This window comes from Micrasema longulum, unplaced genomic scaffold (assembly GCF_059751315.1).
Source record: "Micrasema longulum isolate JH-2025_06_02 unplaced genomic scaffold, ASM5975131v1 h1tg002333l, whole genome shotgun sequence".
NCBI lineage: Eukaryota > Metazoa > Arthropoda > Insecta > Trichoptera > Brachycentridae > Micrasema > Micrasema longulum.
Window position 1 is genome coordinate 35,530 of NW_028279483.1, and position 17,480 is coordinate 53,009.

General features: G+C 32.9%; 1 protein-coding gene across 1 annotated transcript in view; it reads right to left on the bottom strand.

The window, feature by feature from the left end:
• The window catches only part of Klp98A (kinesin-like protein 98A), a 39,434-nt gene that overhangs the window by 15,520 nt on the left and 6,434 nt on the right, over positions 1-17,480 (bottom strand). Inside the window, exons 7-15 of the mRNA XM_088240044.1 lie at positions 16,741-16,999; positions 13,769-13,939; positions 12,230-12,469; positions 10,517-10,706; positions 8,963-9,137; positions 7,657-7,813; positions 6,820-6,993; positions 3,445-3,570; positions 1,226-1,342 (exon numbers count right to left, since the gene is read on the bottom strand). Of these exons, the coding sequence (XP_088096170.1) occupies positions 1,226-1,342; positions 3,445-3,570; positions 6,820-6,993; positions 7,657-7,813; positions 8,963-9,137; positions 10,517-10,706; positions 12,230-12,469; positions 13,769-13,939; positions 16,741-16,999 (1,609 nt within the window). The remainder of the gene's footprint in view (positions 1-1,225; positions 1,343-3,444; positions 3,571-6,819; positions 6,994-7,656; positions 7,814-8,962; positions 9,138-10,516; positions 10,707-12,229; positions 12,470-13,768; positions 13,940-16,740; positions 17,000-17,480) is intronic.

Genomic DNA, 17,480 nt, shown 5'->3' on the forward strand with positions numbered 1-17,480 from the left:
AGAGTGATATGGCGTTCTATCCTCTTTGCCTACCCCTACGGGGAAACGGCGTGATGGTTTTTTGTTTGTTTAAGTATATTTTTACATCTTGACGAAGGAATATTAAAAATCTGAAACCAGTCAGCATATTCATTTAATGATTTTTCAGAAAATAAATATATATCGACACTAATTAAACAATTTTGATGTAATTTATCGATTCGATTATTTAAATAAATTATTAAAAACTTTACTTAATTAAAAAATTTCAAATTAAAATGGACTGCACTTTAAATTATCAATGTAAATTAATTACTTTACTCATAAGTTTGAATTTTACTATAGTATGGCATTATTTGTCTCAGTTATATAATGAAATTCACAAATATTATTCTTCACTGTCAAACAATTTACTTTGCAGTAATATAAATTTCAACTTTGAGTTTTAAGACAATATTTGTTAAATAAAGTACAAAAATAGAACTAAAACCATGAACAAGGTTTGCAACTCGATGGCTACCCTCAAGTTTAAAAAAAAGAAAGTGGAAATTGAGTGACGATTAGTCCGTCTTATGGTATAGTTATTATCACATTTGCCTACCACGTCTGAATTTAATTCCCGGCAAGGTTTACGTAAAATATTTATTAAAACGTTAGATTTATACGGCAATATTTCCCACAGCAATAAGTCCCTGGACTAGAGCGGTATATTACAAATGATTTTCGATACGCCGCAGAGTATCAATGTAATGCTCTATGCACTATCAGGTACAGATAAGAGAATGGTACTGACGATCTGGTTTCTATATTCAGTAACATTTATACCAAAATTAGCTGTTCTTTCATCCTTTCAATCTACGCACTCAATTAGCACCTCTTTCTAAATTAGATAATACTGTTTATCAGAGCTTCGCATTCTGCGAAAATCATATTGTTTATGTAAGTTCAATACTGCGGAAGAACCATTTGTCAAAACGGCCAATTGTGAAACTGGCATCACGGCTTTGATTCCCGCCAGTTGCAATAAAAAATCGAACAAAGATTTTTTCTCAATTGGTCTGGGTGTTGTGTTGTGGTGCATTATTCACAACTTCCTTCCATATCCTTTCTTTCCCACTTGCTGACAAGCCTCTAGAATAGAGGCTTAGCGGGTTAATCCTTTAAAAAAAATCAATCCGGATTGTCCCATTAAATTTTGTTTTTGTTCATTCAATCACGCATTTGTCAAAAAGAAAATAACACATACGTGATGGTTAACTAAATCTCTGATCGCATGAGCGGCCTCAGAATCACAGTGGTGGAGGAGTTGAAGAAGACTCTCGGTAGAATTTTCTGACACCGCAGAATCATCGGGACTTGGAGTCTGCAAAATAAATCTCTATTAAGTTTATAAATAAGACTTTGGATAATGATTGACAGGAGAACCACCTGTGACCGGCAAAGTAAACTTACTTATGAGTACCCAATATCATTGTTCTATGACAGATACTTGCTGCTGATGCAGTTCTCTTATATATTTTTTTTGGCTGGTTCCAAATGGGCAAATTAATGTCCATTCTAGGGCCTTCACTTTAAAAAGTTAAATCAACGCAGCCTTGTTGTTTTATGCCCAAAAAATATTTCCTCGTTATTATTTCTGTTACTGGCCGAAACTATCACATACATACTATAGATTCTTGTTTTACAAAAGGGAAGGGTTTCTATTTTCTACAAGTTAAAGGTAGGTTTAATTAAATATTACAATCAAAACATAGCAATTTTCAGCTGTCAAAATGTGGCTGAGAAAATATTTAGGTATAGAGTTAATTCATAATTTTAACAGTCTTACTGTCACAAAACCTCCTTTTTATTATATTTCATATTGATTGATATATAGATTTAAAAGTTTTTATTAGATTATTTTTAATTTTTATTAGATTAGATATTTTAAACGAAGTATCATATGTGAAATTTAGTTTTATGGTTGGTTGAAGACAATATAGAATCTAATATTTCATAATAATACCTCTCTTCTCCAAACTAGCCATATATTTTTAAGTGTGGTCTAATAACAACAAAAACAATACAAAAAAAGCTGGATTTTTTTTAACTTAAAATATGGTTTTGGGCTTGTTATCATTAACAAGTTAACTATTTAAGCGCCGCTGTAATTCCAACTTTTCGGACACCATTGCAGCATCATTTTTTGTCCGAAATATTGGTAGGAAATGCTTAAAACTGCCTAACAGAAAAATTTACAAGGTTAAATTTAAAAAAGCTGTATACATATTTACATATGTACTCATAATGTCCCTGTGGTGTAAGAGGTAAAATGTTTGCCGCATGTACAGGGTTTTAGGTTACATTCCCGATGAGATCGCAGTAATTAAAATACGATTTTTCTTACATTCTGAGCTGTTGTACAAATAAAATTTATTGTAAGTATCAAATACAATGCTTGACTATATTATATTGTGGGGTGATTACTACAAATAGGTAACTTCAAAATCAGCATGTGCGAGTTACCAACTAAAAACACATCTTGTTATCCTCCTTTATGAATGCAATTGCCTTAAAGTAATGTAGGGAGGTGGGAAAAAACTGTTGTAAGGCAATACGCCCGCCCTTGTAAGTATATAAAATGTATATGTATATAAAGTGTTAAATAAATCAATGGAATAAAAATGCTGCATAGAGAAAAATCATGTGCAGTATAGTAGTGACACTCGTTGCTCAGTAGATGTCACTACTATGCTATTCATGTGACATGGGAGTGGGTGGAGCCACGTGGAATGTGGTGACTGGCAGAAATCCGAAGGTGAATCATTCGGACGGCACTCAGATTTAGTGCTCCCTAGCGATAAAAAGTATTTCTTTACAATAACTCCATCTCTACAATCACCATATTTTCTTTGGCTACTATTAAGTTATTACTATTATTTTAATATGATGTTATTGAATCACGACTTGCTTATTTGTAGAATTCACAGAAAAAGACAAAAAAATGTATTATTGGTGGGTAACTCACAAATGCTGATTTTGAAATTACCAAGTTGTAGTAATTACCCGGCGATATCAAGATTGACAAATGTTACAACAGAGGTGGAGAACATAAAAAAAAAGAAGTATGAAAGTCTAGGTATTTACAGATCTTATGACCTATAACATTAATCATTTTGCCATATTTCTTCAATAATTCCATCTTTTGACTTTAGAAAAGTAAAAGAGCTGAAAGCTTTATGTAGGGGAGATTCGTTTGACTGAATAATTAGACTACAATATGTGTATATGTCAATCTTGATAATTTAACACCTCAGGGGGTGAAATTCAGCCCTTGCCTACAAACATTAGGACACAGTTAAAATACTGTTCATGTTACATATTATATAAAATGCATTGGCGATCAATATGTTAAAGTATCGAAGGATAAGTAAATAAAATGGATTAAAAATTAAAAAAGCATTAAAGCAATAAAATTTTGATTACCTCGGGTACTTGGATTCCACAATCTTTAAGCTGATTAAGTTTTTCAGCAACAAGGAGGTCCAACTCTTTTCTCTTAGACTCAATCTCACAGCGGAGAGTTGTGGCGTGATTAAACTCGCAATCCACCTTAGTTGGAAACAATAACATCGCATACAATACAAAAACAAAAATAAATAACTCAACATATTGTGCACTAATTACAGTGGAATGCTAGGAATCAAAATATCAAAAATCTATAGGTACAACTAGTGATTAAAAACAAGATAAATAAATAGTGTATTACAATATTTATAAATAAATCATATTTCTTTTTAAAATTTCATTCAGACATTAAGGTCCTGACTAGCTGAGAGTTTCCTGTGAAGTTACTATTACAAAATCCTACTGGGATTTAATAAATTGTACAAAAAAATTAAGACAGGCCTTAAAATATCCACACTATTGTATTATAATTATATGTGCAACAATTTTCATTGCTGTGTTGAGCAGTATTTTTAGATACATTATAACAATGTTGATAATGAAAAACACTTTCTGTACAGAAAAAAAGAGGGGGTGGGGTGGGCAGAGTTTTTGTAGTACCGGGTTCTGCCGGCAGGATCGTGTAGAGTTACCTTTTAGCAGTCAGTATGCCAAGTGTGACAATTGTATTACGTGCTCGTCGTTTTCGCAACGGACGATGTCGTGAATAGAGTGCAGACGAACCCATGAAATTTTGATTCCCGCTCGAGAAAACTGGCACAGAAGTTCTTGATATGTTAACAACAGCCTATAAAAATGATGTTACGAGGAAAACTCAAGTGCTTGAGTGGTTTTCTCTTTTTTAAAAATAGCGAAAATGTCAATTTATGAAGTCTTTTGAAGGCCTAAACTGAGAATATTGCGATGTAAATATTGCTAAAATTTGCAAAATTATCCTGGAAGACAGATGACAGACCATCAAAGAAGTTGTGGAGCTATCTGGAGTACTTGAAGTTCAGTACAGGGAATTTTAAGTGAACATTTGGGGATGAGAAGGGTGGCTGCCAAATTTATTCTCACACAGCCCTCTCCGCATCTCGCTCTTCACCTGAGCCCCCTGGGACTTCTTTTTATTCCCCAAATGAAAAGAGATACGAAAGGAAAGCGTTTGGTCGATGTTCTAGAGGTGAAGTAAAAACATCCTGAAAAATAGTCCCTGTCAAGGATTACGGAAGATAATTTTTAAAATGTTTCCAACAATGGAATAGAAGATTGGACAAGTACATTAGCTCCAATGGAGAGTACTTTGAAGGCGATTAAAGGTTTTTTCCCCCATCCCCCATCGTATTTTAAGTATGAACATTTAATAGAATTAGTATTTATCTCGATATGATTTTAAATAAGGGTTTGAGGTATACAGTGAAAGTTTTTTGTTTGTTTTTAATAAAAGAAGAAATATCAGCGGTCTTATAATTTATCAAAATATTTAAATTTTGCTGAGCCATTATCAATGAGTTGTAAACAACTTACTATTAGAAAATGGAAATCAAGTTGGCCTCTGATCCGTAAGTCTGCAACACTAGCCACGGGACCAAAATATTAAATATGAATCAAATAAATATAAAAAAATAATATAAAACTGCGATTAAAAAATGTAAGTTGTATTGCTAATTTGAACAAAGAGAAATCCACAAACATAAACATATTTTTATTATTCTACTAACGCTTTGCAGTTGGTACCAAATAATAATTTAACAAAAACATTGAAAATTGAAATTTAAAAACAAAAACACAAATCATTTTATAACTTGCACTAAGCCATGGCCTATAAGCCAAGGTAGAAGCAAAATAAAAACTCAGAGCCTGTTTTTTGATCAGCAAAAATAGTTAAAAATTAACCAATTTTACAATGTTTAAATCCTTAATTGTTTTTTTATGAAACATCACCATTTTATTTTATTTTAATTTATTCACAGCGGTGCTCACATACATCTGTGAGTGTTTATGACAGCACTACTACGTGTTGCTCACAGCATATGTGGGTTATTTATTATCAAAAAGGTTTTTAGCTTAAGTATTTGTCAGTTAAATACATAAATTCACGGTCATTAACAAAATACAGTAAAACCCCTAAATTACGATTTATACGGGACTGACAAAAAAAGTAAATGGAAAGTAGTAAAAAAAATTAATTCAGGAAATTATTTTTCACTAAAGAATTTATGCAGAAATGTTTGAACCATTTATTTATTGCAACTTTTTGAATATTATATGCATAAATAATAAATGTCTGTAAAACACAAAAAACCAACTTTATAATTACAACTAAAACACGGAAATGGTGGAAATAATTTCGATTATCGATTTAACTTACCAACATGTTGGTATAATGATAGACTAACTTGTTCGCAAAACACATTAAACAGTCTTTAAAATTACATTTTTTTATAAAAAAATTAAATAATGATAGAAACTAACCTCAGTCTCTTAAGCTCTTAGTATTCACTGCGGATTGCAAATTTCTTTGACGTTAATTTCGGGAAAGAAACGCAAAACTGGGTTTTTAATAACCTATAAAATTTAATGTGACTACAAAAATTATATATAAATTGCGGGAAGGTAATTTCGGGGTTTTACGGTAAGTTATTAATAAATAAAATATGTCAATTTTGAACGGGGGGAAAAGATACTTTTTTTAACACGTTATTGAGAGGAACATATCCACCTCGTGTCCAAGTATATTCATATAGTGATAAGGACTTGTCACCAGAGGAACATTATACATGATATATATAATTAAGGTAATAAAAGGTACCAATGATAGCAGGACATTAAGTGCCCAACACTCTTCAAGTGGATCGGAAGGTCTGTTGCCGAACGACAACAGTCCGCCTTCTCCTGGTGAGTATTCTGTGGTTTCCTCATCATTAGAGCAAATGCGGAGTAGCTCCTAAAACAGGCTACAGCCGAAACATCACACCCGATCCTTACTTATCATAAACCCATCAACTTTCTAATGTTTTTCTTTAAAGTAAATTTAGAAGTTTACTATTTTTTTTATTATAACAAATAAATAAAATATACAAACTTATAAATAAATAAGTACAAAATGTCATACCACAAAGTGAAAAATGTTTTTCACATTAAAAAAAAAAAACTTAAGTAAATATAAACCTTAAAAATAATGTAACTCTCACATATAAAAAAAAACCTCATGTCTTCAGCATGGGTTCCCATTCAAGACCAAACGCATTATTTTTTATTTGTATAAAAGTAAATAAATAAAAGCCGAAATTCGGTTTAAGCTGAAAACCTAATTTCGGTTAGTCTCTACTGATCAAACAACTGGCTCGTAAATCAGCAAATAAAAAGAACGAAGGTATACTAAAGCCAGACGGTATTGTGGAATGTTACCATTTGCTGGTGATTATCCTTGAGGGAGTGCAGCCGCTTCTGCCTGCCGCTGAGCTCCTTCTGTCTCTCCTTCAGGGCCTTCCTACTGGCGCCCCAGCCGCGCTCCAGGGCCCTCCAGTCTGAGGACAGCTGGCGACACTGCAGGGCGTACTCCTCCTCCATCTGCTGCCTCTCCTAAGAGTAATAATTATGAAAATAATCAATATTTGTGAGCAACCTAACCTAAAATAACCTATTATTGACAGGTCATAAGCCTTGGAAATGCTTAGACTCCTCTATTACCTTCTCTAAAATGTTTTTAATCTCTGTTGTAATATATTGATAATAAGCATACATATTTGAAAATACAATAAGGTACGTATCTATATTATTTGCCTTAAGATGTTGTGGTTTGTGTGTTCAGCTACCAAACATGAGATTGCAGTATGTTTCTTTTTTGGGTGATAGTGTGTGATGGATTTGTTCCGACGTTTCGGCTATCATTGCAGAAGCCATCTTCAGGGTAAACTGTGTTACACAGTTTCTGCAATGATAGCCATAACAAATCCAACACACACGGTACCATCCAAAAAATAAACATATTGATAATAGTGACCGTGAAAACCTTCGCACCTATGAGATTGCAGGTTTTTTTACAAAACAATAATGGTGTAAAACATTTATTTTGTATTTTTTGCTATAGTAAATAAAGTACCAAAATTGGGTTCAAAGGTGTAAGACAATCAGGTCTTAATGAATCAAACGATTGCTAAAATCAGAGTACCGATGCATCGGCCTAAACAGCATCGGGTAAGAAAAGGAAATATTATGATTAATATTAGTTATTAGTGAACTTACTTCATCGAGCCTCTTCTGGGCTTCCTGTAACTGCTCCTTCTCCTTGTGCCACTTCCTTTCCCTTTCTTGCTGCTCCTGCTGAAATACTTCCCTCTCCTTCATGAGCTCCAAGCGTTGCGCTTCCAGCTCGTCAGCGCGCATGTCAGCCTCGATGTCACTGTAATCAATTCACAAGCATGAAGAAATTATTTTGCAAATCCTAAATAAAAGCTGCAGGTTTCACGGTGGTTTTGGCAAACCATCCCCATCCCGTCAGACCATTTCACTCATTAGGGACCAGACGAACAATCTTGTAACCAATAATTCATTTATATTGACGGTAAAATACTATAATATACCCAAAATTAATTTATATATACCATTTTTTTCAGAATCTTAAATTGCATCATACGAGCCCACAACCATGGATATCTAAGTAAATTTTGGCGTTTACATAAAAAACCCTCTTGTATGACGTTCATAAAATCAACGGATTTACATCACATGAAATTGAACTTTTTTTTACAAATTGTCATTTCATAAAATCGGTTTTTAATAATGATAAAACGCATAGTGGTTAGGCCAGATACCGGATATGCGGCCATTTGTCTCATTTTTTCACGCAAATATATTTTTAATTAAAAAAACATTTTTGGTAAACATTTTTTTATTTGCAAGTTAAATTCTTTACCTAGATTGCATACTGAACCGTTTTAAGCAAAAAATCCATTTTTCAAATAATGAGGATTAATCAATCAATCAATGGATAAATCAATTTAGTGACGTTGATTTCATGAAATTTTCGCAATTTAATAAATATTAAGTATGAGCTACAGATAGTCACCAAATATCTGTTTCATTTCAAGTTTTTAATATTTATCCTACGTAGCCTTAATAGTTTTACATAAAACCTGTCTGATATGATAGGTGTACAAATGTCTAGATCTGTGCAATAGATAGGGTTGAGACAGGCATTATCGACAAAGGGGTGCTGCGTTGGTTTGGACATGTAGAGCGAATGGATAGCGAAAGAACAGCTAAAAAGATCTACGATTCGAATGTTGATGGATGCAGAAAACAAGGAAGACATGGCACGATCAAATCCAACAAATACTTGAAGATGGACATGTGAAGAGCAGGAATAATAGGCATGTGTGCATGAGAAGATGTATGAATGTAAAAAAAACAATTATTAGGTGGAATATTTGTATGAGAATGTATGAAGAAAAATTAACCTTAACATTTCGATGTGAAAAGGGGAAAAAAAGTAAAATTTAGGAGCGTAAAAATGAGGTTTTACTGTAATTCAAAATGTTATTCAACATACCCAACTACGCTAGCGAGGTTCTCAGAGCTGGCTGCAAGATCCGTAGCAGACCACGAGAGGAGAGACAGGCGGGATAGGTTCATACAGGATGTACTGCCCTCTCTACGCAGCTTAGCTGCCTCGGCCGGGTCGTTGTAGCGAAACATGTTGGTACGCCCCAGCAGAAGAATGCATCCTACAATGGAATAAGATATTGTACAAAGGCATGACAAAAATTACTTACACTTTTCAATCTACAACTTTATTAAACCAATCATTGATATCGTCGGTAATACTGTAACACCGTGTAACTATCAATCAATTTTTTTGGCAGAGGAACCTAAAAAACATCAAGTACATATATCTGTACCTCAGAGGCAGACGGATGCAAATCCAGAATTTGATGAAATGAAATTTCGATTTTCTTATCCAGTTTATGATCATTTCCATTGATTTTGAAGAAATGTATGTCTTATAATGAAATAACCAATGTATTAAGATACTGAAAATACAAATTAATGCTATAAATTATTATAAATCACTTAGAGAAAGTAGATTCTTTAGGCCACATTTGACGTTTGACGTTTGGATTTGCATCCATCTGCTCTCTGAGGTACATATATTACGTACAATTTAAATGAACCAAAAATACCGCCAGAGTATCAGAAAAAATAGCAATAATTTAAAACTAACTGCTCATAGTCCCTGTAACTAATTTAATGCAGTTAAATGTTTTCATTTAAAAAAAGATATGCGATATTGCAGTATCACCGATGACATTATTTTTTTGACTTAGTCATCTCCTTCAACAATGCACTTTCTCCAGTGAGCCACGCTTTTGTATGCCTACCAGAAAACATGTTTATAGTTGGTTCTAAAGCCACTTTAGCACCCATCCCAAACTTCGTTGAGTTGCCCAAAGAGATAAAAGTCTGATGGAATGAAATCTGGGCTGTACGGAGGGTGTTCCAGGGTCTCAAAACCTTGTTCATAATTTCTACAGTGATACAAGGTGTGTGCCGCCAGTAGAATTACGTTCATCACGGGTGTAGGGTTAGGGGGCATGTTTATATCAGAATCCAAGTCAATATATAAATGAGAAATACGCGTTAGTATAGAAAACTGTAATTATTAGGTGTAACATAAGTCATGTCTGTTTTTTTTTCAAATTTAAAAATGAGCACCAACAGTAAAACAAAATGGTAAAGGAATGTCATTCGAAAGAAAATCTCCTGATCTACAAGATATTCTGTTTATTTTTATGTTACGTATATAATTTTATTTGATTACAAGCCTTTAAAATGGAATGTCAAATTGACGAAAGTGAGCATTTTCATCACCTCCTTTCGTTCACGGTCAATCGAGGAAATTAAGTTTCTTGCGATATTCATGCAGTGTACGGTGAAAATGGAATGAATTATTGACTAATTTGTATTAAAATAATGAAGGAGAATACATTATTGACTAATTTGATGTAACTTTTTTATTTGTTGTGTCCTCTTATTGAAAATGGACACAACTTATGTTTACACCCAATATAATAATTGAATGATAATAAAAATAAAGTAACCATACCTTGACTTAGTTTGGCGGGCTTGTCAATAAGTACTGTATTAAGCCAGCACTGGGCATTTGGATCAGGCAAGATGGTCGCAACTCCATCTTGGAGAATTATCCTGCAATGTTCCGGAAGTACACCACCTCCGGTCAGAATTATATCCGGCATCGTCTCGCACTCTTCACTGCCAATGAGAGTTTCTCCTTCCTATAAATAAATAATCATATTTCTACAATATTACGTGTTTCAGAAACGTTTCTTGTCAATAACAGAAGTTATTGTCTATAAGTCTTGAAGTTAACAGAAGGAAGAATGGGTAAATGTAAAAATGAGATCACTCATACCAGAAATGTTGTGAAAGGTTAAGTCTTGTAAATTTATCGAATTCTATAATCCCATCACAAATAAAAACTTGTTTTTAGGGAGTTATTATGTATTTTTAATACGTTTAATAGCGAGAAGAAATATTATATTTTTCCTTTAGCATTCGATAGCATCAATGGTGGTAAAAATTAAAGAAAACTGACATTTGCAATGGACAGACAATTAAAATGGATGAAACAAATAGATGGACACACCAAAGTAGTGGCATCATTACATAGCCTCTTCTACAAAATTAAAGACCTCATACCAAAAGAGGAAAAAATCATGATGCCAAAAGCGAATTGATCTACATGATCGCCTTCTGGGGAACCGGTAACAAGACATAACAAGGGTACAGAGACAACAAAATAAAATAGTTGAAATAACATACAACTTATCCTATCCGACCTCTATGGTTGAACTGTCGATAAAACACCAGTTTGACATAAAATACTTGACAAAAATTGTGAAAATAAAAGTTGTACATAAAATTGCATTGGGAGACGATGACATAACATTAACCAAAAATGCTGACATACACATATTTATATATTATACCAGACAACAACACTATCACATTAAAAAGCAAAGACAAACACAGGACAGTCAAAAATATTATACAATGGACTTAAACACTACAACGATTTACCTCGCTACTTGAAAAATTACATTGGAGACAAAATTAAAATTAACCTTATACTTCTTATATAACCCTGACGAGTTTTTAAAAATCAAATATGTTAAATGGGTGTTGATAGAGGCAGAAAACAAGAACAAACATAGTTGAAAAAACTTAAAGATGGACATGTCGCAATATTTGGTGTTCGTACATAAGAAGAATGAAGCGGAATCGAGGTCTGTATGCTAAGACAGTGTGATATATATATGACAGTGAATATGAGATTTTATATATTATCAAAGGAGCCCAACGTCTCTGGGTATGAACTGAACTAATATTTTGCACTGTCCATTCCTATCATAGGTTGCCTCTCTAATTATTGATGTAATAATTGTCAAACATAGTACTAACAACCCTTTTACTTTCACTTGATTAAATTAAAGTAGTTGATAACCTTGAAGTAAGCTGGGTTAATTGATTATGCGATTAATATTTTGGTGATTCGTATGAAGGGTGTCGGAGTACAGTCACTTTTAAAAATAATAATCGAAATTGATGTTATAAAATTTACAAAACTACCGTAACGTAAACAGATTTTTGTAACTGAATTTAATACAAGTTTTTGCTACCATTTGTGTAATTGCAATATGGTCATGAGGAAAGAAAGGTCAAAGGTGTGTCATTTGAATTGACAACACTTTGAGCTACGAAAAATCTTTTACATCGTATTTTGTAAAAAACTTCATACCTTGAGATGGTAGAGTGTCACTCCTGTAGAAAGCAGGTTGTCATCAATTCCCACCAGATGGGGCATATCCGAGTCCAGCACTACCCCGAGTCCGCTCTTCCTAAGGCCGAGGGCCTTCTGTTCCTGCAGGATCTGCTGGGTCTCGCGCCACTTCTCCGTCCACTTCTCCGTCAGGACCTTCTCCTGGGCCTCCTTCCTCTGCAAGGTGGCCAGCACCTGGGGCTCGTTGTGAATAAGGTCCTAAACAAATAGGAAAACAAAATTAATTTTACCAAACTGACAAAAAAAGAAGAGGAAATGTGGATGTTTAACACTAGAGTACTCGCGCGGACTATTATAGTAATCTAAGATGACAATGTAATCGATAGTTTACCTGTAGGCATTTGCGAGCTAAGCATCCATGACTAATTTAGCTTAAGAATGAGTGTTGTATATGTTTTAATTAGCTTGTTTTAAAAGCTTTACACACTGCGTAACATTCACACAATGCGAATGTTTAAGCTTCCATATTTCTTCAATTCCTAAACCACTTTTTTGCACCCCAAAATACCTAATTACAGCTAAAAAAACCCAGGCGTTATTCGATGAATGTGATCTTACTGGGGATCGTTTTTTTTAGGCGTTATCAAGTTATTTTAAATTTTATTTATTTAATACACAAATTTATTATAGCACAATTATATTTTTTTATGTCCCGACTTGTTAGAAAATTCTGTATTAAGTCAGGACTTTCCTATACTAAAATCAATTCATTTATAAATATTAAAACACATCAATATACAAAATACATAATAAAAATTTATAAGTGTCACGAAATACAATACAGATAAGTTATTTAATAATACATGGTGTAGGGAAGTTAAGATCACGTGTCTTGAATTTTAATTTATTTCAACAATGTTTGAGTATGTCCAAATGCTTGCAGACTGGCTGAATTTACTCCCTAGGGAGTTATTCATATATAAATTTATTTCAACAGAGAGGGAAAACATTATTGAGAAGGGAATGTGGAAGTCTAGGCATCTACAGGGCTTAAGATCTGTCATTGTTTGGTTTAAGTGGCCACTTTACGGAAGAGTTGAGGAAATGTGGATGTTTAAACATGGGCAGAATGGTGAATGTTACAAAGTGTGTAAAGTGGCCACTTAAACCAGCCAATGATAGGTCATAAGCCCTGTAAATGCCTAGACTTAAATATTTCCTCCTCAATAATGTTTTCCCTCTCTGTTGAAATAAATTTTAATTTAATTTATTTCTTTAGTAATTAATTTTGATAGTAAAAATTAAATAATAATAGTAATAAATTTTTATGGTACAATATAATTTAGTTAACAGATTAATAAATAATTTTATGTTTCGATTAGCAATTAATAGTTAAAATACATATTTACTAATTAAGAATAAGATAATATTAAATATTTGAAATAAAATGTGCACAGTAAAAATATAACAGAAATCTAATCAACAGTGATAATAGAACATTAACCAGATAAATAATAATAATAAACCTTTCAATGAATAATAAACAATGAAACTTACAACATGAAGTCCGATTTGAGACCTGAGTTTGTCAATCTCCTCGCGGAGCTCTCTGATTAATTTGACATTAGGATCTTCATTGATGGTCGGTTTGTTGATGATATTCTTAGCTCTGTTTGCATACCGAAGTGTTGAGAGGGTTTCCCCGTAGTTGCAGTCAGCGGGCGATATCTGTGAAAGTAAAACAGATTATCATATACAATCCATAAGTTGCAACACATAAATTTATACATTTTTCATTATTCCCTTTCGGCACCTAATGGTCTATAGGGTACTGCATAGGTACACCAACCGCAGCATATCTTGATCATTTTTGTTACATGAAGGTAAGATGATTAATCTTACCAGTCCAGGGACCAAACACTAAAGTATCTATAAGTATTTATAATTTATTCCCCTGTCACAGCTATAGTGAAATATAAACAGTACCCTGGACTCGATAGCTGTCTCTCTCTCTCTTCGATGGCGCTACAGCCCATATCGAGCTTTGGCCTCCAACTTTGTCTATCGTCAGCCGTCGTCTTCCAATTTGCCACCTGGAGAAACTGGGCTGCATCCTTTCTCACACTTTATCCTCCCATCATGTCCGGCCTATCTTAATCTAAGGAATTCGATATGTGCCGAGATGCTCGGGGCCTGGTGTATATTATACAGTTATTCGTTATATCGAATGCGCCACTGAATATTCTCTCTCACTGCTCCACAGATTCTTCGGAGTACTTTTCCTTCAAAAATGTTCAGCATTTCAGCCATCTTCACTGTCAGTGTTAGCGCCTCACACCCATAAGTCAATACAGTACGTATGTTTGTTTGTTTTGTTTTGTAAATGGTAATTTTGGTTTGTTCTGCGGACGTTACTTGATTTGAACACTGGCAGCAAAGAAAAGTACCTATGTTTTTTGGCTGCTGTGAGTCTTTTACTGATTTCTGCTGAATCCTCATTGAACTCAATGGTTAATACTCTCAGGTAAAAATCTTGAAGAAGAAAATCAAGTGGAGATTAGTACACATTGTGGTTTACTGGTAAGAGCTTTTGCCTACCATGCCTAAGGTCCGAGGTTTGATTTCCAATGTAAAATAATTTATACAATAACATTTTTCTTAGCATCAATTTGAAGAAATGTGTAAAACTAGACACCACAGTATTATTTTTATCTAAGGGTTTGAATTTAGAAGTAAGGTTATGAAAAAGTATTATATACAAAATATGAGATTCATATAGCTCCAAAAAGAGTTTTTTTTTTAACAAGATTCGGTCTATTTTATTTTTTAGAAAAATTCAATAAAAAAAAGTTTTTCTAATAGTAATGACAAAAACCAATTTCATATTTTTAAATATAAAACTAATGCTTGCCAAAATTCTTATATATGTAGAACTTGCAATCTGTATAACAATAAATTTAACCATATTGATATTAATAATATAACATTCAACAATTTTAGAAAAGTAATTGAAAATCAATTTATGTTTCACTAATTTTTTTTATTTTTTATTTTTTAAAAAATATGTTTTTTAATATTCTCTTATATAATATCTTATTTAACCGAAATACCTACCTGTGCAGTTAGATTGTGTATGGATATGTACATGTACATGTGTATGTGAGTTTGATATTTGGTTAATTATTATAAACACTTTATTTTATTTTAGTTTTTGAGTTTTTTATTTTATTTTTATAATTATTATTTTCTTCAATTAAGTTGTTCTTCTTATAAGGCTCAATAATTATCGCAAATGTTATACTCGCTGCATATGTATGTATACTTATTATTATGTTATCCGCACTGTAAAATGTACATACATATCTAAATTTAATATCTATTCTTAACTTCTTATTAGTAATATTTATCTTTTAGCTTACGAGAAGGCCTGTAATTGGATCTTAATATATAATTTAACCTACACTGTAATTAATAAATATTGTAATCTGTTGGCTTTCCAAAATAAAATAAAATAAAATAAATAAAATAAAATAAAATATGTAAAGTGTTAAAGACTCCAAGTCAAAGGCAGAGATCCGAATTTCGAACCCTGTAATGTCTTTTTTCAACTAACTAAAAACAGCTCAAAAATCGTAATATTTTCGGTTATTCTAAGAATATTTCTCGGATTCATTAAAATAAAATGATTTTATTAAGCTCTCAAGGCCAAAATCAAATGTCAAGAGAGGTTCAGGGCTGGATTTTGGGGGGGGGGGGAGATTTGAATTGGAAACTCCTTGATGGTTTTTCAACTATTTGAGTTGATTGTTTCACTATATTATTGCAGCATATTATTTGTTCCAACTCAACACAGGACTTTAGTCACATGAAGTTGTGACTTATGTCTTAAAAAATGTAAATTGGAATTTGCTTCAATAGCATGGCAACCTCAATAGGAACTTTATATTAATCAGATTGAATGTATCCAAAAAATATCATAAAAACATTTAATATCGCTTTGGTAACGTTAATAATGAATCGTTACAAAAGATGAGTCTTTTCGAAAGTTTTCCTTTACAAAATCTTGCATAGTTTTGTAGACTCACCATACCTAATTGGAAACATTGGATTAAGCTGTCCTCTTCATTGTACTAGACAACTTCACTTTTCCACGTACCTACGTGCAAAAATATTAATCTACTACGCACAGAATTTTTCATTAGACAAGCATGTACATAATATAAAAACTATTGTCATCAAATAGACATCTTTAGTAGTAGAATGCATGCATATAAGAGATTTATACATTCCATTTTTTTTTTTCTACACTTTTTCTTTTTTCTTGCCTCATATTTTTTAGTAAGTAGGTATGTAACTAATTTATGATAACTTAATTGGTCTATGTATTTTAAATATGAGTTCATTGTCTTTTTGTACGACTGTATGTTATCTAAAGAACAAATAAAAAACATCAAAAATAAATCAAATATTTGCGAATGAAAATACATAAAAAAATTACTAAAACTAAAATATTTTTGGAGAGCGCTTACAGCTGCGATCATTATTGTTTTGGAATTTCCCCCGAGCGAATCTTTGAGTAACCAGGTGAGTACAGAGTCTCTGTATGGGATGAAAACACTCTTGGCTCCCTTGTTATTCTTGTGCGCACTTCCCATCGAGTTGGTGTTCTGCATGAGGGAGGACTCCGCCAGGGCCGATATCACAGAGCCAAGAGTAACCAGGGACTTGTTGATGTGAGCTCCCTCTACCAAACGCTGTCCCGTCGCCCCCGTCGCATCAGCGCGCTCACTAAAACAAAATCATAATATTCTCTCACACAGAGCAATACAGTGCGCTGCCCTAGTTCTTTTATGTTCAACAGACCATTTTTAGAAAATTGAGTTATGAATCCCAATATGTTCATTATCTTATTATGCGTCCATCTACGTGGATAGCTACCTAAAGAATTATTATTTTTTCCATTAGTAAATAATATTTTCAGCATTTTTTTAATGCCAATCTCTACTTACTGATTTGACTTATTTGACTTTAAAAATAAATAAAATGACTTTTGTAACATTTGCAAAATGGTCTATTGAACATACAAGAACTAGGGCAGCGGGTGGCAATACTTCCCGGATCGCGCTTTGAAGGGAAGAACATAGTAATAAAAAAATAATAAATACTAAACTCCTATACACCTAGGAATCATTCACAGGATTTGACTAATACAACACGCACTCAAACAACGAAAGAAAAATAATTCGTGTTCCAAAGCACACAGGTACAT